Source organism: Netta rufina (assembly GCF_964035555.1).
Source record: "Netta rufina genome assembly, chromosome: 1".
NCBI classification, from domain to species: domain Eukaryota; kingdom Metazoa; phylum Chordata; class Aves; order Anseriformes; family Anatidae; genus Netta; species Netta rufina.
Genome location: NC_140123.1, coordinates 86987478 through 87011441, shown reverse-complemented (window position 1 = coordinate 87011441; position 23964 = coordinate 86987478). Strand labels below are relative to the sequence as shown.

Genomic DNA, 23964 nt, shown 5'->3' with positions numbered 1-23964 from the left:
AACAATATTTCAGATTTGTTTGTACGGTTGATCTCATTATCCCAAGTGAGGTCTTTTTAACTCCTTTAAAATACTAAGAAAATACAAGGAATTAAGTCATCATCACAGGAATTTTCCATTTGCTGACTTCTATTCAAGTATTCAGTAATTGACAAGAAAAAAAATAGATCTATACTGAAAATATTAAATTTATGTGACAAAGTATTTTTGAGATATTTGTAGCTTTGTTATTATTAAATAACTTCTGGTGTGGAGAGAGGATCCCCAGTTTGTACCGCTGCTTAGTCTGGAAGATACTCTTTTTCTATATTATGGGATAGAAAATACACTTCTTTCACTTCTCACCTGAATTAATAACTTGTCTGTTGTTCTCCTTGCAAACATAACTAAAATTCATTCTGGAGAGTAAAAGAAAAAGTACCATACTTTGTCTTTTCAACAAGCTCCTTGAATCCAGTTCAGTACTGATAAGCACTACACGCCTTACTATTTTCTAAGTAATGATAGTTATTAATCCATTGTTAAAATATTGTGGTATGTTCAAACCAAAGTTAATATGATGCTATAATGGCAGAGTTGCTCAGTTATGTGATGTATTACTTGACAAGAATAATGCCATGCATCATTGTCTTCAGACTAACATTTTGAGACAAAGACTACATGCTTCTCTACCTCATAAAATGTCTAATGTAAAAGGTATTTGTATCTACTTTTACTGTGCTGGAAATTTTGAGAATTATTTTGTTCAGCTCTATGTAAAAGATGAGGTCAAAAAGGAGCTAGTTAATAAGCATTTTTTAGTAAGTTCTTTTGAGAACTTACTAATTTGCTGATTTTGCCAGCATAGACAATATTGACTTACAAGTCCTCCCTGCATTATGAATTTCTGGCAACTATCATGAAATATCATACAACGATGTCAGGCAATGTAAAATAAAGACATTTTGGAGCATAGCATGCAGTATAATACTTGATCCTTAATCTATTCCTGAAATAACAGAGCCAAAAGAGTCTTTCCTTTTGTAAGGAGCAGACAAAAGGTTTCCTGCAGTTCTGGGGCAGAAGGTAGTATCTGTGCCATGAGAAAGCAGTTTCCCCAATGTTTTAATGTTTTACTGAATGTCTTTCAAACTTTATTGCAACTTGGTGATACTAGATCAACTGAACTTTAAGGTGTTTTCATAGTTCAGTCTTTCCAACACTACTCATACGAAAATCTGTTTGCATATTAGACCCCACCTAATCTTTGCAGCCATTGTTCTACAATATTGATTCAAGATATACTAATACATTTTTGTATTTTTATCCTTTGATTATAAATAAATTGCTTGCTTTTTAACTAAATACCAGAGATGTGTGTATTTTGTGGTTTATGTCTTTGTTGCTGTTTTTTTGCTTGTTTGTTTGTTTGTTTTCCAGTTTACTTTCCACCGTTATAATTTTGCTGATTATTCCTGACTGACATTTCTTTGTTTTTGTATATATCATGACTGATTTTCTAATTATGGTAGCAGGTAGCGGGAAGTGACATATAATCAAGCTTTCTGTTGCAAGTGTTATTACAGAGTTTGCTTTTATCCCCTACTAGCTTTTTTTTTTTTCTAAATGCTGTTCTAGATGCATAAGATTGCACTTAGATTTGTACCGCATTCTCTCAGTTTTCAAATGAGACAAACAATTATGTTGGTTCTTTTGTCTTTCCTTTTTCTGATTGAAGATAGGAAGGGTTTTCAACTAGCTATAGTGCCAATTTCTGCTTTCTTTTTTTGTTAATCACAGAATCACAGAATCACAGAATTTTATAGGTTGGAAGAGACCTCAAGGTCATCGAGTCCAACCTCTGACCTAACGCTAACAGTCCCCACTAAACCATTTCCCTAAGCTCTACATCTAAACGTCTTTTAAAGACCTCCAGGGATGGTGACTCCACCACTTCCCTGGGCAGCCTGTTCCAGTGCCTCACAACCCTTTCAGTGAAGAAGTTCTTCCTAACATCTAACCTAAAACTCACCTGGCTCAACTTAAGCCCATTCCCCCTCGTCCTGTCACCAGGCACGTGGGAGTCCATCTTTCTAAAATTAAGACTAGTAATTCAGGGAAATAAAGTATTCCATGCCCTGGAGACTGAAATACTTTTGTTCTAAAAGTGGTCTTCGTGACAATAGGCAAAATCTGTTCATTTGGTCATATATGTGTGTGTATATATATATATATAAATATAATAAAATAATTATATTTACATATATATACAGACACACACATACATATATATGTTTAGTAAATTCATAAGCTGTCTGTAAAAAAATGCCAGTCAGCAATAGAAAATGAGCATCCTTAACCTGTAGGACACGATAATTTAATTACAGTGTTATTTATATATACATATACTACATTGCGTTGTGATGTTCTAAAAATGAAAGCAGTTCACATTGCAAAGATTTTAATCTTTGCTAAAAGACAAAACAGACAGGAACTACCGAGGAAAGCAGAGGTGGGATTATTGAAATGAAAATAAATGTTTTCATATGGACATTTGGAAGAAATCCATGTAATAAATTCACCAGTCAAAGCGAATGAAAAAAAGTCAAAACAATCATGTTGAAATTGAATGAACAGGGGCATCAAAGGTAGGTGTTATGAATTGTCTTACATTCAGGACTGATTTAATCTTTCTGCTGAGACTGTGAATAGCAGTGGAGAATACAGAAAATCGTTACATGCTATAAACCTTACTCATTTTCTTTCAAGCATTCCTGTAATGTCTTTTTCTTCCTTAATTCCATATTTTGGTGTCAGAGTAGGTTATGCTTCATCTCTCACCTGCAGAGCAATTAAAAAAAAATATATCAATTTTCATGCAGTGTCCCATAATACCTGATTTCATAAACACTACTACTTATCTGTTCTGTGCTATTCTGACCTATTTAGATAAGAATCATTCAATTATTTGCTTCCTGGAGTCAGTGTGCGGGTGAATAAAGTAAACTGGAAAATACAACAGAAGCATTTGAAATATTGGATGTGACGTAGTGTATTTCAGTAGCATTATATACATTCCTTGTATATATAGTTCTGACTTCCAAGACATCAAGAAATGATTCAGCTTCAAGAGCTATCTCCACCAAGAGCAAGTCACCACCAAAAATGTCGTCCATTTGCTACTCAAACACATAAGATAATCTTGTTACAATTCTAATATACCTCAAGGGCAATATTTTAAACTTAGACAAGGAGAACATAAATATTACAAAATAAACTATTAAATAAACATTTTTGCTATTGCATTGTCCTTTCAATTGACCTTCCATGCTTTCTCAAATCAAATATATATATATATATATATATATATATATAATTCTGTAGTTTGCTCTATATATTACTGTCCATTCAGTAAATCACCATGAGAAGTAGATATGAAAATACTTGCTATGTACATACAGGATACTTTGATCAGATTTCGCTCAACTCACCTGCTGATGTCATGAAAATTATAAACAAAATACAAAAATAGTGAAGCAAATCACTTTTCTATTTGTGTTTTTCTTTTCTATGATTAATGCTTGCTTTTCTTCCCAATGAAAATAGTTGTTTTCCTTCAGAAGAAAGAAATCTTTATTTTTTGCATGCAGTATAATCACAATTCTCTTAGCAATATTATATAATTATTGTCATGTCAGAGAGGTATATGCTTGGGAAGGAGAAGAAGGTTTCATTATAATCAGAAGAAACTAGACTGAATAATTTACGGGGCAGTGAATAAGTAATTCTTTGAATAATTTCCTCTAGTAATCCAGTATACATCATACTACTTATAATAAGCTTCAAAGTCAACTATTCCAAATAATATTAACAAGATAAACATTTTATTGAAACACTTCTGATTATAGTCTTTGTTCTTCAATAGAAAATACAATCTGAATTAACAAGCCATGAGATTAGCTTGGAAGAAATGAAGAAACGAAACCAGGGCAAAGATGCTGCCAAAAGAGTTTTGTCTCAAATCGATGTGGCACAGGTATGCAAATTTTATTTCCTCCATTTTTACTTCAGTCATGCAAACAAACAGCCTTAGTTACTACTACTGTTACTATAGTGTGAAATATTCTTAAGGTATATCTTAGTTTTAGCTGTTCCTTTCTAATCAGGAAATTAGAAAGGATAATGTATACAATTCTGCCCATCTTTCTATTACAACCTGACTAACTAGTTGGCAGTGGTTTTAGAATAGACATAGCTGGCATAACCAACTTGGACGGATGCTGATTGAAGGTTGTTTTGAATGTGCTGCAGTTCCTGCAGGGGCTTTTTGATATGCCCTTTGAGGTACATGAAAATATTTAAAGATACTGGTTTTGAAAGCTTGGCAGAACTGCATTTAAATTGTCATGAACCAAATCTTAAATATGTCTTTGTCCTGTCTTTCATACATCTTCATTTATAGTTCACAGTGTAAAATGAGTGGTGGGAGAAGAATAATAATGTCTATTATTCTGAGCGGTGCATTGCAGTCATAGATTTAAAGTGTTAACTAATGCATTATTTCATCTAGCTTAATAGATGTAGAGAGCTATGTTTAATTAAGGAGACTTAATTAACATTTAAGAACAATACACGTTTTTACTGATTAATCTGTGTTGGGTTCTTAACTGTTTTGTTTCTGGCCAAAGTTCTCCAGACTGCAAAACAAACTGTTGTTACCATTGTTATTAGCAATGCCATCATTCATTGGGAAAGATGAAGCATTTGGTTGGTTATGACATTCATTGTAAACAAGACCATATTTTTCTTCATCTCTGTCAAATGTTTCTAGGTATCTTAGCTTCAGTTTTATATTTTATTATGAATAAAATGAATGCCCTTTTAAAACTTATTTAATTCAAAATGAAAAAGTTACTTGCAATGTTTCATCTACAGGACTAGCTTGTCTGTTGAGAATACTTGTGTTTCCTTATGTTCCCGTCTTCCTTCATACAAACTCACCTCCTGATGGTCTCCATGTCAACCATGTTGCCAGTATTTCAAGTGAAGTGTAGGCATCAGATGACTTTGTACCTAAACGTTTTTAAATTCAACAGTATGCAAAGGAGCACTACCATTTTTGCATGTATTTTGTTTTTCTTAATCTATCTTTGTGCAGATATATTTTTTCCCCTCTAAAGGCTTCTTTAGATGACCAGATATATCAGTTCGAGTTTTGACAAATTGGTTTTGAAAACCTGTTTCACTTACACTAGCTAATACATGTATATGAACAAAAACTAGGAAATTTACATGGATGTTGATCACATTTAGTGTATGCATAATATAAATATGCCCCAAGAGCCTGAATGCTAGAATCTCAGTTCCAAATATGTATATTTGATTTTAGGCCAGTGAGCTCCCTTGAATTCTTTCCCAAATTTCATAAATCTATATTTACTTACTTTTTTACTGAAGAGCATACTCACTTTTAAATAAATAACAAAAGCATTTGTCTTTTTTGCTAAGCGATGCTTATCTGTCTTACATATTCATTATAATATTAGTTCAAACGTCTAGGCAGAAAATAAACAATTAGGAAAAGAAGTAGCTGCAGTGAAATTCTGAAACTGCAGTTAAACTCTGAAACAGATGTTCAGTGACCAAATTTATCCTGACTTTTGGATTATCGTAGGTTGAGAATTCTTATTTTCAAAGTTAAGTGGAAAAGGTAGAATTAGCAACATAATAATTTATTTCTGCCATGGTGATTTAATACAAATCTTGTGCTTCTGTGGTGGTTTTACCGTGCTGGGCAGCTAAACACAACAACCATTCTCTCACTCCCCCTCTTTAGATGAGGAGTGGGAGAAGTAAAGAACAACTAACGGGTTGAGATAAGGATAATTTAATTAAAGGGAAATAATAATAATAATTAAAGAAAGTTTATTATGAACTAGAAAATTTAACTAAAGGGAAATAAAAAAGGAAAGGGGAAAAGGGAGGGGGAAAGGGAAAATAAAAAAAAGGGAGGAAAACAAACAAATAAAACAAATGAAGACTATGTGGAAGTGCAGAGGAAATAAATTACTCTTATCTTCCCACAAAATGAGCGATGATTGACCATGTCCTTGAAGCAGGGCCTCAACACATGTAGCCGGTGTTCGGGAGGAGGACCGACAACAAGAGCCCACCCCTCCCCTCTTCTTCCTGTTTCCACGTTTTATTGCTGAGTGTGACATCACATGGTATGGAATATCCCTGTGGTTGGTTTAGGTCAGCTGCCCTGGTGATGTTTCTCTCCTCACTTTTTGCCCACCCCCTAGGAGGGTTAGAGAGAGGCCCGATGCTGTGCCAGCGCTGCTCAGCAGTAGACACAACACTGGTGTGATAATACTGCTGTTCCAACTACAAGTGCAGAGTACAGCACTGTTGTACTGCAGGGCTGCTGCAGGGAAAGTTAACATTCCAGCCAGACCCAGTACAGCTTCTAGCTAAGTTATTTTTCTCAAAAGAAACAATGAATGATACTGAGTTGTGGTCTTTCCTCTTCTCCCCTCAGTTGTTTCTGTGCTCTTCCTTTATCCAGGCCTGCCAAGTTTAGCTGACCCTAAAGATTGAGCACTGCCATCAGTTCAGCTGTTGGTATGAAGAACACTTGGCTAACTACATTTATACACATTTAAAGAATTCTCATGTTACTTCTGACCAAAGATCTGTTTAGTACAATACCATGTCATCAGCAGTAGCCAGAAGTCAGTGATAAGTAACATGAACATTTAGTGATGCTTCCTCAGTGATTTTCAGCTGACAATCTTCTGGGTCAGAGGTATTTAAAAACACATATCTAATGGCTTTATGAATTCTTGTAAACTGCTAGAATCTACAAATTCATTGAACACAATTTAACTGAATGGTACACATTGAACAAAAGTCTTCCTTTTGTTCATCTTGTATTTCCTGTACAGAAGTTTAATTTGGTGTCACCTTCTTCACGGATTTTGAGAAACAGATGTCATTTGCTATTCAACTTTTTGCATGCTGCTAATTTTACTCACCCTTGGTTGTCTCTTTTCCAGACTGACTAGTATGTTTAGATAATACCAAGACCTTGAAATATATAGCTTTGATTGCCCTGTCATTCTTCTTTACACATTTTCTATTTTTACAGTTTGTTTTTGAGATGAGGAGATAAAAACTGCACAGTGTTTGAGCACAGTGTGGCTTTATACAGTGACTCATATACAGTGACATGTATTTTCTCTTTTGTTTCTTATGTTTCAAATAACCAATTTGTTTTCTTTGGCTGCTTTTAAGTGTTGGCCTGGTATTTTCTTAATTGTGAGAGATATGTAAGTATATAATGTAACTATTATACTTCTCTCTTATAACTCCAGTGAGAGTTCTGTTAGATAATTTAGATCCCACTTGTATATAAAGCGTAGTTTGTTGGTGTTTTATTTATTTATTTATTATTTTTTTATAATGTTCATTACTTAATTTTGGCAGGATTAAACACTGTTTCCCTGTTTTTCTACTGTAGACCTGCAGTACTCTGCAATCTTTCAGTGAATCCTCACAGATGACTTTCATTTTCTCTACCACTAGTATCATCATTCTCTCTCTTTTCAATGTCATTTTTAATGTATTGACCAACACAAATTTTAACAGATAATGATGGGGCATTGCAAGTTTCCCCCATGACTTGATCATCAAGTTGAAGTATCACAAGAAGAAGAAAAACTAATTATGAATTTAGTGTAGGCAAACACACTGAAGAAAAAAGTGAGACCATTTATTCAAATTCTGTCTCTTATTCCTATGCATTTGTTTACTTATTTATCCATGGAACTACTTCCTTCCTTATCCCATTGGATCTCAACTTCATTAAGAGACTTTGATAAGGAATGTTGTCAGAAAGAAATGTTAGAAATCTAAGTCCTTCCAGTACCTAAAAGGGGGCCTGTAAGAAAGCTGGAGAGGGGCTTTTTGTCAGGCAGTGTAGTGATAGGACAAGGGTAACAGTTTTAAGCTAAAAGAGTGTACGTTTAGATTAGATATTTGGAAGGCATTATTTACTGAGAGAGTGCTGAGGCACTGGAACAGGTTGCTCAGAGAAGTTATGGATGCCCCATCCCTTGGCAGGTTGAATGGGGCTTTGAGCAACCTGGTTTGGTGGAATGTGTCCCTGCCCATTGCAGTAGGGTTGGAACTAGGTAATCGTTAAGGTCCCTTTCAACTGCAACTATTCTGTGATTCTATGATTAAGGTTTCTGTGATACCTAGCATTGTCTTCATATATTCATATTAGAATATGATTCCTGGCTTTTTCATAGAATTCTAATAAACATGGTAAGCATGGTTTCTCTTTTCCAAATAATAATAATAATAATAATAATAATAATAATAAATAATGCTAAATGTTTTTACGTATAGTCTGTTTTTGTTTTTATGGTCTGTTTTTAATGCCGTATGTTTTTATGTATAGTTCTGTTCCTTATTATAGTTCTTTTAAAGTTTGTATAGTACAGAAAACAGTGTATTGTTATAAAGTGTCCAAGATTTGAAGACAAAATAGCAAAACTGTGTTTGCAAATGCTGAGCTCCTATTTAATTAATTACCCATTTCTTAGTAATGTTCTATTTTTCAAACAGTAGAAAAACTTACCCTACTAGTAGTTTGCTCTATACTTCTAAAGAGAAATGAGTTCTTAATCCTGTAGATAATTAAAATGTCCTTTCTTTGCTTTATTTCTAATTAGTTTCCCTCCCCCCATGGTAGGGATCACGTGAATAAGCAATATACATGTAATTAATCGACAAAGATAACAAATTGTGAAAATTGTGAAATTAGGAGCCATGCTTGTCATAGTGTTTTTTTTGCCTTCAGATAATTTTCTTCCTCCTCTAGGTTATGGGGGTGTGTGTTTTTGTTTGTTTGTTTGTTTGTTTTTTCTTATTGCTTTTATTTAAATTGAAATATAAATCAGTTTTATAGTTTAAATCTTTGCATTAGATCTACTTATGGCCCAGCAATTGCAATTTTATTTGAGTTTGTTTAAAGGACTAAAAAATTCACTCTTAATACCAAGAAGCACTAACATGGTAGAGAGCTGATGAGCATGCACTGCAGAACTCTTTGTATTATGTTCAAATCTCTAAACCTCCATTTTCTTCCCATCCCCAACGTTATACCTACTGGATAATATGAAAACTTTCCCTTTCTTCAGTCCATTATACAGGCTCTTTTGTCCCTGTCTCTACTGCATCCAGTGCCCTGGATTATCTTTTTCTTCTCATACAGACCAAGATTCTCTGCTGCTGGTGTTTTCCCCAAAAAAGATTTCAAATGTTTAAATGAGGAACTGTGCTGATTGAGAATGCTTTCTAAGCATGCTGAAATGAATCTAAGGCTTGTCTTCGATGTTGATTTCATTTGACATTTAATATTCATCCCTGTTTACTTTTCAGAAAAAGCTGCAGGATGTCTCCATAAAGTTTCGCTTGTTTCAAAAGCCAGCCAATTTTGAACAACGTCTACAAGAATGTAAAAGAATTTTAGATGAAGTGAAACTGCAGGTGCCCAAGTTGGAGTTGAACAGTGTTGAGCAGGAAGTAGTACAATCACAGTTGGATCATTGCATGGTGAATAGATAAAAATACTGTCTTTCCTGTCTGTTCAGTCCTTTGAATGTATAGTATTTTCAGCTATGATTTCAGTATACCTGTGAGAGGAATTAGGAAATCTGAGAAAGATTTAAGAGGAAAGTTATGCAATGCAAGTATTAGGAACTCTTTATTTAACACTTGATTGGGGGGGAGGGGGTATTGTTAGGAGGTGGAGAAGACAGAGAGAAGGGATTTATCCTCCTTGTCCAATTTCCCTTGTTTGCAAATGAGGTTAGAAGAACATTTATATGTTTAAAACTGTGTTCAATTTCATAGCTAACATATTTCATAGGTAATATTGGTAATATTTCTCTAGCAGTCCTAAAGTAAACTTTTCCTTTTTATATGGTGTTGTCTTCTTCCATCATGACAAAGAAACATAGGATACTTAATATTCTGTGATTCTGTGAATTCCACTATATGAGAATATAAATCAGGAATTCTTTTTAATCCTCCCTTCCCATCTTGCATATGAGTTTATTTTCATGGATGTGACCTATTTTCCACCGTGTCCTAATGGCATGGAACTCCATAATATATGGGGTTGCAATGCATGCAATGCCTGGTTTTCTAGCCAGGAAACTCAAAACATAAAGCGAAACAGCTTTCATGAGATGTCATGCAGTGACTTTTTTATGGTACAAGAGCAAAACATACCTGAATATGTCCTAAAGAATACGAGGAAAAATCTGTATGCATCACTTTAATACCCTTGTAATCCTGTATCCCCTTACTGTTGACAAGAAGTAGAGATAAAGATGAACACAGTTTTAATAACAGTAAAATGGAGATTTGAACAGCAAATATCAGGGCAATCAGATCCTTGTCTCCAGCTGTTTTTGTTTTGTTTTGTTTTTGTTTTGTTTGTTTTCTGGCATGCCTGAAGACAGTTGTTTTTTTTTATTTCCCCTTAACTTCTTTCAGACCTAAATGTAAGAATTAAAAAATAAGTGTGGAACAAGTTGATTCTATTTCTTTACATATTGTGCATTTTAAAAATGTAGTTACGCTTAAATTTATATTTTTATCAGAATTACATGGTAATTAGAAGTCTTGTGCTTAGTTTCACTCAGTAGCTACCTTTTGTAGCCCCATAGCTATCATGTTGTAGGAATATGTTTTTAGATCATTATTCTCTACAAAGAATCTCATGATATTTGTTTTAAAAATCTATTAATATTATCCCATCAGATGTGAACAGTGTCTATCAAGCAACAGCTTCCTAATTTGTTGGCATGTTTTCAGTGTTGAAGAGAGTATCTTTTATAAAGGGCACCTAGAGAGTAGTTGGTTTATATACATACTGCCTTTAAGTAAATGAAATAATAATCATGTTGAGAGTCATCTTGGTAATTCAGATTATGGAGAAAATGTGCTTGGAGAAAATGTGCTTGGAAAAAATGTCTTGTCTGTACTGTCCAGGTATACTAGACACAGATTTTACGTTGTGAGAGATACCACTGATAAAAGAGAAGCTCAAAAAACTACAGCTGAAAAAGTATAGTGTAATTTATTCTGCAGTTCTGTCAAAGTGTACAGGACAGTGTATTTATTTTCCAACACATGATAGCAAAATGCCAGAACACAAAATTAAGCTAGGCATCTGTGGTGGTATCACATGGATGGGCATCCGAGCTCCACCACAACCGTTCTTTCACTCTCCCTCCTCAAAGGAAGAGAGTGAGAAAATATGATGAAAAAGGGCTCAAGGGTTGAGATAAGGACAGGGAGATCACTCAATAGTTACTGTCACAGCTAAAATAGATTCAGCATAGGGAGATTAATAAAATGCCCAAATAAATAAATAAATTAATAATTAATAAATAAAAAACCTATTACCAGCAAGGTAGAGCTGTGAGAAACTAAAAGCAAACTAAAAACACCTTCTCCCCATCCACCTCCTCCCCTCGAGCAGCACAGGGGAATGGGGAATGGTGGCTGGGGTCAGTCCCTGATGCTTCGTCTCAGCCGCTCCCTCACGGTCACTCTGCCCCTGCTCCCCATGGGGTCCCTCCCATGGGATGCCATCCTTCCCCAGCTGAGCCTGCTGGGGCTGCCCACAGGCAGCAGCTCTTCAAGCACTGCTCCCACACAGCTCCGTCCCACGGGGTCCATCCATCCATCCCCCAGGAGCAAACTGCTCCAGCACAGGTCCCCCACGGGTGGGCGGCAGCTCCCCCCAGACCCCCTGTTCCTGTGGGGGCTCTCCGTGGGCCGCAGCCTCCTCCAGGCCACATCCACCTGCTCCCACTGGCTCCTCCACAGACTGAAGCGTGGAGATCTGCTCCATGTGCATGAGCTGCAGGGGCACAGACGGTTCCACCAGGGGCCTCTCCACAGGCCACAGGGGAACTGCTGCTGACTGCCAGGAGCACCTCCTGCCCTCCTGCTGCACTCACCTGGGGGACTGCAGGGCTGGTTCTCACTCAGCTCTGGCCACCAGCGGGTCATTTTTAGAGCTGACTGGAGCTGTCTCTTATCTAACATGGGACAGCTTTTGGGTTCTGCTCACAGAAGTCGCCCTTGAAGCCCCCCCTTCTACCTAGGCTTTGCCATGTAAACGGAACATCTCAAAAATAGTTTCCTAGAAGGTTTGTTTCCCATTCTTTATATTCTCTGTGATAATATATATTCTGCATTTCTGTGGAGTCTCTTCCCACTTCTAAATTGAGTGGAATTTCTTTTTTAGAGCAAAATCTAATCTTAGATTAAATAGAATAATAAATTCAACATCTGTTCTATTTACATGAATGTTAATTTGGGCATTTATGTGGCTGGTAAATTGCTTGAGATACCAAGTCATGTTTAGCTGATGATACTTTCTTCCTGTAGATTTTTTAATTATTTGTTAGCAGAATTACACTTGATAAATGTAGGGAAAAACCTTTACCCTAGTAGTCCCTTGATTTAGTAATACGAAAAAGTGTTAGATTTTTAAATGACTTCACTTGCTATTTATATAATTTAAATACATTCAATGAGCTGTACAAGTTGACAGAAAATGTTTGTTGTTGTTTTAAATACTGCATTATCTAAATCAGTTTGAAAATTACCTTTGTCATATAGCAATGACAAAGTGTGTATTTTCTATAGCATTTCTACTCTTACATTTGCTGACATGTCTGAAAATAATATTGGTAATGATAGGCCGTTCTATTAATTTGATTTCTGATTTTTAAAAGTGATTTTTTTTTTCTCAAAAACTTTTAATTACAGTTTATTGGTACATACACACTCAGGGTGAGTTTTTCTCCTGGTATCTGATGAGCACTCTCAACTCCCCAGTTTTCAAAGGGGAGTGGGAGGTGCTCAGGGTCATGCATGATGGTGTTCTTAGGCAGCAAACGATGCAGAGAATTCTAATGTATCTTTCTAATAGCTTTATCTTTTCTGTGTTTCTTCTTTTAATGGGGGTGTTTCTCCTTTTAATGGGGGTGTTTCTCTTTCATATTTCTATTTGACTAGAAATTATATAAAAGCCTGAGTGAGGTGAAGTCTGAAGTGGAAACAGTGATAAAAACTGGGAGGCAGATTGTTCAAAAGCAGCAAACAGAGAACCCAAAAGAACTGGATGAAAGGCTTACAGCTTTGAAGTTGCAATATAATGAATTGGGTGCAAAGGTAAGCTGTGTATTTCGTAATACAAAATTACACTCTCTTTTTAACTGGCAAACTGAAGAATAATCTTGGTGTGGTAAGTTAATGAGGCAAAGGCAGTCATCAGAATGGCTATTCAGTTCTGCTGAGAAAAAAAAATAGAAAAAAAATATAAAATTGCTTTATTAAAGTTTGAAATTTTACTTTCTAAGTATTTACTTTTTTTATTTATATTAGTTTGTTGGTTTGGGTGGAGGGGACAGAGGTAGGTGTTGTTTCCTCTTAATGCCTCAGTCACTAGTTTCAAAACACTTAATGTCAGAAAAATACTTTTTGTGAATTGATAACTTTTTTTTTTTTTTTTTCCTAATGAGGTACTTGATAAAAGAGAATTCTAGTTTTCATTTTCTTCTGCCTCTGGTTGTACAGATCTTTAAGTATTTTGCTTCTATTTGTTGTTTTCCAGAAATTGACCATGAGTTCTTGCTATTGCAACTTTCCTGAGGAGGCATTTGTGTACCACTATATGTACTTCATATAATTACTTCAAAAAATAATTACTTCAGCTTCACCCACAGAAAAATAAAATAAAAAAAAAAAAAAGAAAAAAGAAAAACAACAAAAACTAGTTCTCAAAATGTGGCAGTTTTTTTAATTTATGACGCCAATGATAAGTTAGTTTTATGTAAATAACCTCATAGAAACAATCTCAATTTATTTCCCAAGCATTGTCTTTCATTGTGTAAAATTTTTATTTCTACATCATCTATTTCTGTATCAACTCACATATGAGTGAGTTGATATGAGTGAGATGCTGCTATGCTTCCTAACAGGACAATGTTTTTTGTTCACTCAAATTTTCCCTGAAGGTCAACTAAACAGATGATAGGAAAGTCAGCCTACAACCAGTATCAACAAGACTATGACCAAAAATTATAAAAATTGCATCATTTCTTGAATGCTTTTTATTCTGGGTCTGCGTTATCTGTGGAATGTGTTGTCTGCTACTGAAGTGCAATCCCCTACAAAGGTTGTTGAGCTCTGAAGAGGAGCTGTGGCATTGTCCTAAAGAAAACTTAATGCAAATAATTTAATTAACAGCTGTCCTTAATCTATTTTCTTCCTCCTGCCCTCATTAGAACTATCCACAGAACTTCTAAAAACTGTAAGATTAGAGTAAATTTGGTGCAGTAAGTGGCTGTGTGAAGACTGTGAAAGCCAGATATGGTTGTCTGTTTATTGTTAAAATTTATACACCTCTAATGAAAAGAATATATATATATATATATATATATATATATAAATTCTGGGAAACTATAAATGATTAATCAGTCAGTATGTGATTTTAGCACATAATGATTTTTGAGCCCCACTGACTGCAACATCATAAAACAAGTGTTTTTGTTGTTGTTGTTGTTTTATGTTTTGTTTATGTTTTATCTATATGTAATTAAGAAAATACTAGTTTGGGAACTTGAATCAAAGCAGTTCTCGGTCTTACTAGAAAATAAAGGTGTTAAAAGACATAAAGCTTTTGAGTGTAAAGAAAACTGAAAAGTCTGCCTCATTAAGGTGTGGATAGCTATCATTTGAGATTATATAATATATTTGTTTTCTCCATTATTTTAGAAAGGACTGTAGCATTTATTCCTACATTGTATTGAATGTAGCTGCAGCTAGACAGGTGCCATTATTTGAGGAAACCTCTCAAATAATGAAGGGATAAAAATGTGCCATTAGGAAGCCATTAGTGATCTGAAGTGAGCAATATTGAAAATTAATGTCTCTCAAAAATCTGTAGTGTTGTTTTTACCTTTGTTGTCCTAGATTTATTTTTTCACATTACACGTATAATGGTAGTTGATGGTTTTAGAAGGTCAAAAACGCCCAAAATTAGAGAACTAGAATAATCACTTAGCCATTTTCAGTCCTAATAGATTGCACTGAGTTTGGAGAACCATGGCCTTCCTTTTGAAGAAAAAAAAAAAAAAAAAAAAAAAGTAGTTATAACTAATAGTATCTCAGGACTGAAATGAGTAGCCTTAGGGAAAACACATGTTCAAGTGTAGACTCACTTGTGTGATTTCATATATAGTGTTTCAGGAGGTTGCCCATATTTAAAACAATGCTTAAGAGCACATTCTTAAGAGTGTGTAAGAGGTATCATTCAGTAAGAAGAGGACAGATAAATTACAACAATTTCTATGAATTTTGTACAACACCTTTGAGTTTTGCTGTATATTTTATGTATCAATACTTGAGACCGTGAACCTAGAAGTACTTCTCCTTAAGAAGAGGAATTTTGTTGTTTTTGTTGTTTGCTTTTTTAATTTGCTTTTTTTGTTGTTGTTTTTAGCATATACACATATGGGTATCTATTCCTATCAATAAACCCAATTGATTAGGTATTATCAGATTTTAAAACCCTTTCTGGTCTAGGCATGAGTTTTGTCTGTCCAGACGTTTTGCCCTATGTTTTTAGCCAAATATGCTTTGAGAACATAATGAATAATTTTGAAACTTCAGTGGTGGCCTCAGTGTAAATAGTTTTGAAATGAAATTGCAAGAAAACAAAATGTGGCTAAATGTCATGTGATAGTGGTTACATTTAATGCAAGTATTCCATGCCTGTGCTTGCGTTCACTCATTTGTGAATTCATTGTTCTCTCTTTGACAGAAACACGTGTATGCATACACACACAAATAGTTACAGCTTAGGTAGTGTGCTAGTTGTGAGTAGCTATAAAGTAGGGTCTGTAGCATGCTCACAAACCACTTTATGATAATTCAGCAAAAGAGGGGGCTAGACTCTCTAAAACAAAGTGACAGTAATAATGTTCTCGCTGTTCTCCAAAGGGCAGTGCATGCTAGAGTGATTTCTCACAAGCCCAATGCTGCACAGGAATTAGACTATTCAACTTTAGCTGTATTTGGATGTGAAATACCTTTTCTTGTTGTTTGTTTGTTCTTCTTTTTTTTTTTTTCTTAAATATGTTTGTTTTTTTTTTCATTGTATTTTTATTATTACAGACAAAGATTCCTGCAAGTAAACAATTAACATAGCTTAAATAGTTTTAAAATATAGAGTAAAAGTAGGGAGATGGTATGTTTAATATCACTGTCTGAAACAGAAGGCCTTAAGGTGGCACTGTTTCCTATTTGTCTTTAGAAGTCTTTATCTTTACGTTTAAAGTATAAGCAGGAACTGATAAATTTGTAACCTCCATATATACGAAGTGTGCATGCAAATAGTATAATATTATTGACAGTATATACAAAGTTTAGAGCTGTATAGAGCGGTACAAATATTTTTTCAAAAACCACCATACTTTTAGAATACAATGATACCAGTTTTGGATACCTGATAGTGCTGTAGACAATGGTAAATGCTGCCAGCGGTTGTACTTTTGGAGAAGATCTAATATAAAGATGGGGAAAAATTTCAAAGTGTCCCCTGCAGGTCCCCTCCATCCCCCCCCCCAAAAACAAACAAACAAACAAACAAACAAAAAAACAGTAACATTGATCACAGTGTACAAAATTAAGCAAAAACGGGGTCTTGATATGGGCAGTGGTAAGCAACAAAAATGGAAGTGTAATTTAGAAGTTCTGGTTATGATACGCTTGTATTTATTCAAGATGAATTTGCTTTTATTAATGATTTTACTGTTTTAAGGGAGACAAAGACTGCAATTAAAAAATACGTTAATAAAAATCCATGGCTGCAATCTCAATTACTAATTGACATGCAAGGTTATTTCTTTTAAATGTTTGTGACCTACTGCATTCTTTCAATCCACCTTCATTGATCAACATTTTTTTTTAATTTCAGCAGAACATAATTTATTAATTCATATTTTCTAATTAGCAATCTCCTAATGCCAATTGTGGTGTAAATTCCTATGTGAGACCCCTTCACTTAGTCTTCTGCTTGCCCTATTAAACATTCAGAAACTTACCTCTCTTCCTGAACATGCTCAGGGATTTGTAGTGAAGACTATGTTCCTCCCATCCCCCAGAACCTTAACCAAAATGCATTACAGGACAGTCAAGACAGATACTCAGCCTTCCTTCCAAACACAAGCTAATATGCTTAAAAGAACCTTAAAAATAGCACATATATTGTCCATATTACTTCTCATCCAGAATATTCAGCATATGAAAATCCTAACTGAGAAGCTCTGAGGGTGAAGTGGTGAACATGGGTAGCTGGAAGATTGGAAAGTAGTGGTGGACCATAAAGGTTGGAAAGTGTAAAGGAAAACATAAAGGTTCTGCAAATAAGTCTGTGGTGAAGTAAAAGATCCAGAATCAATTTCATGGGACTTGAACTGGGTGATAGGTTACAGGCAAATATGAGCACGGGTTGGTGCTCTAAGGAAACTAGAAGTGACAGAACAGACAGGAGATAAAAAGGAAGTAGAGAGAGGACTATGATGGAGGATTGTGGACTGTGGGAAAGAAATGTAGGATTACAGTCTACAGACTAAACTTCCTTTAAAAAGTCGTTTAATACAGCCTACTCATAGTAACTGCTTGTGCAGATCTCTAGGAAAAGGTACATTTTACCTATTTTACCTTTTTGTTGTTGATTTATGTGGAACAGAGATGCATAATCTTTAGTTCATATCAAACAGATTTGCATGGGGACACTTGAGGATACCTTGGTTTTCCTGTCCTCTGTGAAAGAAAGCAAGATCTGTCCAAGTTACAAGTGTTCCTATTGCAGGATGGGTGTGAGTCTGATTCTGAGCTGGGAGCAATATGCATCATACTAAAGTTGCAGACACATTTTTTTTAAAGGTGGTGGGAGGTGTGTGAGAGAGCTTTAATAAAGAACACACCAAAGAATGTAGTGCAAACTGTATGTTCCACAGTAAACCAAATAGATGTTATTAAACCATAGAAGGTATTTACAAATGGTGGATGTTTCCACTGATTTTTTGTTTGCTTTGAAAAAGAAGAAAAAAACAATCCTATGCAAAAATACTACATTTAAAGACTGTTATTCAGATGACAAGAAAGTATTCTGAGAAGTTCAAAACTTAAGTTTAACTGTGCTGCATTAGTTTGACATCATTCGATGACTTTTGTGCTTGAAGATTTGGGTTTTTTTTTGGCAAAGAGTCTTTTTTCTTCTATATGGTGTAGTTATACAGATAGAAAATGTTGAGTATTCAATATGACTATATAGCCATCTGTATGAAAATATACTCCTTGTAGGATTTTGACATTTAGGCTGTGTCTCAGGGAAAGCCTGTTAATTCACCTGTTCTAAGTTAGTTTGCTATTCATGACTTCAAAAGAGAAGAGGGGGTTTGCAGGGGTCTTCTGCTAGTTCAGACTAGCCTCTTTATGCACGTCTTTGTTACAGGTTTTTGCATTTTGTTATATGTTTTTGCATTCTAGCAGCAAAAATGCAGATACTGAGAGAACTAAAGAAATACATATATTAAAAGTACAACTTGGCTTGTAAAATTTCAAGTTAAGCTTTTATATGAAAGTGGCACATAGAATATACTGTAAGACTCATCAAACCAGTTAGACTGAAGAGTTAAGAAACACATGTTTTATTTCCGCAGGTTACAGAAAAAAAGCAAGAGTTAGAGAAGTGCTTGAAATTGTCCCGGAAGCTACGAAAAGAAATTAATGCTCTGACAGAATGGCTTGCAGTGACAGATGCAGAATTGACAAAGAGATCATCTGTGCAGGGGATGCCTAGCAATTTGGATGCTGAAATTGCCTGGGGCAAGGTAACATTGCAACACACAGTGTACCTTTATATATCTCAGTTTATGCATATTAAAGAAAGCTCAATAAAGAGAATAAAAATTCTAGCATTTTAATTAGTAGAACTTTGTAACTGTTAAGACATTATCTTGCAATAACATTAATACTTAAAAAGTTTTATTTGTATTAATCTCTTTACATATATGTACTATGTATATATATGCTCCTATGTAATAAGACAACAAAAAACTGTAAACATTATTGTTTATTTGTGCACAAAAAAAAAAAACAAACCAAAACAAAAAATAAACAGACAAACAAAAAGAAACACTTCAGCTTTGCTTAATAGGAAAAATTCTTTAACCATCTTACTAGTTTCATCATACTCTATAGGTATGGTCCTGAATAATGTGCAGGCAACTTTATAAATTCTTTAAAAGGCTGTAGTGGTTTCAGGCACTGGTGTACAATTGGCTTCTAGTTTCCTGTATGTTTTTGAATATGTGTGTTTTTTTTGTTTTGTTTTAACTGCCCCTTTCAGGCTCTCACTAACCCTTTGATAAGACGCCTTCAGCCTTGGAAAACACTGATAATTTATGAAACAAGTTAGAAGAAAACAAAACAAACAAAACAAAAACCACATACAAGTCTTTTGTGACATATGGAGTCTTTTTTTTTTGTCATCAGTCCTTAAGAATGACAGTGTTTTAAAAGTAATGTCCAAGCATATGAAAAGATCAGGTTTTACTATATTACAGTTACTTCTTTGACTATTACTACTTTGACTTTGGAACAAAAACTTATGGGGTATCCCTAAGATACCTCATTCCTGCATGATATTTTCTCATTTTTGCTTGCTGCCTTCACATATTATGCAGTTCCTCTCATCAGTTTTGATTAATATTGTGATCTTATCACACATAATATGTCAGATGTTATATTAGATGATGATGGAGGTTTTTCATGCCTCCACACTAACCTGTTAGTTAGTCCATGACTCAGTCCATTTACCTGGTAAAGAAAGTAAAAACAATTTTTCGTGTTGCTAAACTACACAGTACATTTCTACCAAAACAGAAATATAAACTGTATGTTCCTATGTGCTTTTCCAGGAAAGTTAATTCAGACATGTATAGCTTCACAGCAGGTTAAATAGAAAGATTTGTCTTTGATATCATTTAATTGTTAGATGTGAACCTTAATGCTTCAGAAATAGCATAATTAGAACCTAAAGTCTGATGATTAGCACAGTTACACAGTGGGAAGTCCTTGTTATGTCGCACTTTTGCTATGACAAGTACAACATATTTTTACCTTATACCAATCAAAAAAAGTTAACAAAAGCTAATTAAAATGAGAATTGTTAACATGAAAAATATATCGAGCAGGTGAACTGCTCTACTTACTACTCTTAATGCTACAGTATTATGAATTTTCATGAGGAAATGATACATAAAGGGTTGCAAAAAAACCTTGGTAACAACCAAATTTTGGCTTCAACTCCAATGCAAACCCCTAATATAAGACTGACCTCATGTCAGTCTTATATATATAAGACTGATCTATATATATATAAGACTGACCTCAGCTTCAGTAGTGCTTCAGTCAGCTGATCACTAAAATAAGAATAAACAACTTCAAATGAAAACGGCTGCCTCTTCTTGAACTATGTATTTACTGCATGTATTCATAATTCCTGTATCAGGATTGATTCTCCTTATGAAGTCCAAGCCAATATTCACATAAATATGAGCACACTTTTAGTTTTGAACAATCCAACAAATATTGTCAGTGGAAGATCTTATCATTCCAAATATAATATGTGCAGATATTATGTGATATGATTATATTTTTTTCCCAAAATAATCTGCTCCACTAAAAGGCAGGAAATCTTTCATGTTACCTTGGACACTTTAAAATCACTGTGAGGACTTCACAAGTAAGTACACCACTGATACTTCTATGTTGATTTCAATGTGGCATCATAAAAAAAAAGAGTACATCTATAATTCAGTCCCCAGAAGCAGGTCTGCACAGTATCTGTTTAATGTTACAGCTTTGGTCTTTGTACTTCCTGAATAAGTAGGCTGCTGAAGACAGTAACCAATCTAATGAAATGCACCAGGAGATGAATTAGGCCCAGCAGATTGCCGTTGTTTGGAATGTATGCAGAAAAATTAACATGGAAAATGTGGGGGGAGAACTCAGCAGTGTGAATGAACTGAAAATTGGATGTGTGCAGCAGTCAATCTAACTAAGCAGAGAGATGATAATCTTTTTTCCTTACAGAACAAGGAAACAGTTATATTTATTAATGCACTTATTTCTAATCCCTTTTCAATACCCAAGAGTTTTTAAAACTGAATGGAACTCAGGGGAGTTCAAAGATAATTATAGAGGTTAGAAGAACAAAATCATCCATGAGAACATTGTCTTGAAGTTATAAACACCTAGAAGTAAAAAGAAGTGTCCAAGTGGAGCAGGAAATAACATTAATGAAAAGCAACAATCTTTATATGAAGGGAAATGTGTTATTTGTGCACATTTAGATTTTTTCTAAGTACAGAACAAAAACTTGTTGGCTGTTATGTGAAATGAGACGAGCAATATACCGAAGACGGTGAGTTGTGTCTTTTTGCACAGTAGAGACAAGCTAAATCTTTCCACTTGAATTCATTTCTGTTATAATTGATAAGAAAAATGACATATGAGTAGAAAAATAGTCATTAAATATTCTATATTAAAAATTCATTTATAATTAGAAGACTGAGCTAGAGAACATATTTATCATGGAAGACGTTAATCATTGTGGGGTTTATTTGTCTTTTAATCAGGAGCTGGCCTGATAAGATTAGATTGCCAGGAAACCATATTCTCCAAAAGGAAAAGGCAGGTGGTATTATCAGGAAAAATTCTCTTTCACTCCCTACTATCAGCAGTATAATTAATGTACTAGAAGTAGTACTTTAATGCTATATTTCAGGTAGAGAGTATAATACTAGTGAGTATAAAGTTAGCTTGAAGTACTCAGAATTATATTAGCTAATATATTTAACAACATATTTCCTGTCAATAAAACCAGTGAAGTAAAATGACCTGAAATTGTAGAAAATTGTACCGATTCATAGTCAGTGGCCAGAATGTAATAAAAAATAAAAGATGTGCTGTGAATAAACAAATAAATGTTTATAATCAGCTATTGAAGGCCATAATGTCAGTTTCTGATTAATTCTGTTATCCAACCATTTATTTTAGAGACATATGAATTATTAACATTACTTTCGAGTAATTCACAATATACAGGTTTTGTGGAGGCATATGTAACTTTTCTGCTCTCCTTTGTGGATTTTGAATTTTTAAATCTACATATCTAAACTCCAAAAAAAATAAATAAATAAATAAAAAAGCATCATCCTTGTGACTTAGCTACAATTCTGGTTTGCCTGAAACCCTCTGAGCTATGGATCCAATGCTATCTGTTATATCAGAATGAATAAAATGTAAGAATGTAAGTAGACTGTCACTGGATAAAGGTCAAATTTAAAAAATAAAAATGTTATTAAAGAAGATATTATGTATGTTATTTAGAAGATCTGGAAAAAAAATAATAATCGTTTGTTTACCTGGGATGTAATGCATTATATCCTACAGGGAAGGTCCTAGCTGATAATGCAGTGTGGAATTCCTGCTGTCTTTACAACCCTGCTAGTTTTTCAATTGAGTTCAGTGGGTCCAGGATTTCATACGTAAGAACTCTGAATAATTAAGATTTGAAGTAATCGGAAGATGTTTTTTTCACTTTGATGTTGTGTTGATGGCCTCAATGTGTTTCTTTTTTTTTTAAGGTGGGAAAAGTGTTGTTGCTTACTTATGTCATTGGTTATTTATTACTCTAGTTTCTAATAATACACAGGAGTGCTAATTTTCCCATTACCCAGAGGTGCGCCTAGTCTTTGGTTTATCTTATTTCTTTATTGTGAAAGGAACAGTGCCTGGGATGAGACAAAGTTACCTCAGACCTTTTTCTAAGAGATCACAAAGCATACACCCAGCTTTTGGATGGAAGCTTTATTTAACAGACATTTAATTATCTGATCCTGCTGTTTATATGTCTAGTTAGGCTTAATATTGATGTGTATAGCCCAAGACAGTTCTGAATTTTCATATATGTAAATATAAAGGAAATCACAACCCATAGTAAATGTGCTTCAGAGATTCTTTTACAAATGGCAAAGAATTGTTCAGATAAGGTGATAAAACTGATCAGAAATTTCTATCCCTAGTTGAAGGTAAAGTATAATTATTGTTATTATTATTAATAATAATCAAAACCATCATATTTTTAATCCATTGTGAAACCAAGGACATTGTACTGGAAAATGGCAGGTTGTTTTTCCTTCATTCTGTTGAAAATCTGTTGAAAAAAATCTCTATTTCAGGTTATATAATTTTGTAGTTTATAGTTTGTTAATCTCAACCATCTCTCAGTTCCGCTATTGCTCTGTATTTGAGCAAATTGGTAGAATGTGAGAAATTTCTCACTTACTTGAAATGCAAGCATAAAATCTTTTCTGTGAAATAAAATTACAAAATTAAATCATTAATTCTGTGAAGCATAGGACACGAGAAGTTGTTTTAAATGTAACATATGCCAAGTAATTTGGATATACTATTAAGATATTAAGATGCTATTGTACCTAAGAGAGCAATTTCTATAACGTCTTTATTGCAAACTGGAAACTATACTTTCCCCAGCAACACATCATTAACAAAATCATGCTGATGTGTGACAGTGAGGGGTGTGATAGCATAAAGGGATAAAGTAATTCTACATTGACGGTTCTACAGTAACACCATTGATTCTAAGATGGAAGAATTGTGACTGCAGTTCGTTTAGAAGTGGTTCTTCTTTTAGTGTGTTAAGTTACCTAAGATAAATCAGTGCCTCTGGAGACCAGTCTTCTTTTTCTTTCAACTTTGGTTTGTATTCAGTTTGGACCACTTCATTTC

General features: G+C 34.3%; 1 protein-coding gene across 9 annotated transcripts in view; it reads left to right on the top strand.

The window, feature by feature from the left end:
- DMD (dystrophin) overlaps positions 1-23964 on the top strand; it is a 1234381-nt gene that overhangs the window by 544066 nt on the left and 666351 nt on the right. For all 9 annotated transcript variants that reach the window (XM_084305928.1, XM_084305932.1, XM_084305933.1 and 6 more), the window contains 4 exons: positions 3905-4015; positions 9430-9603; positions 13093-13248; positions 18807-18977. In XM_084305928.1, coding sequence (XP_084162054.1) covers positions 3905-4015; positions 9430-9603; positions 13093-13248; positions 18807-18977 — 612 coding nt within the window. The remainder of the gene's footprint in view (positions 1-3904; positions 4016-9429; positions 9604-13092; positions 13249-18806; positions 18978-23964) is intronic.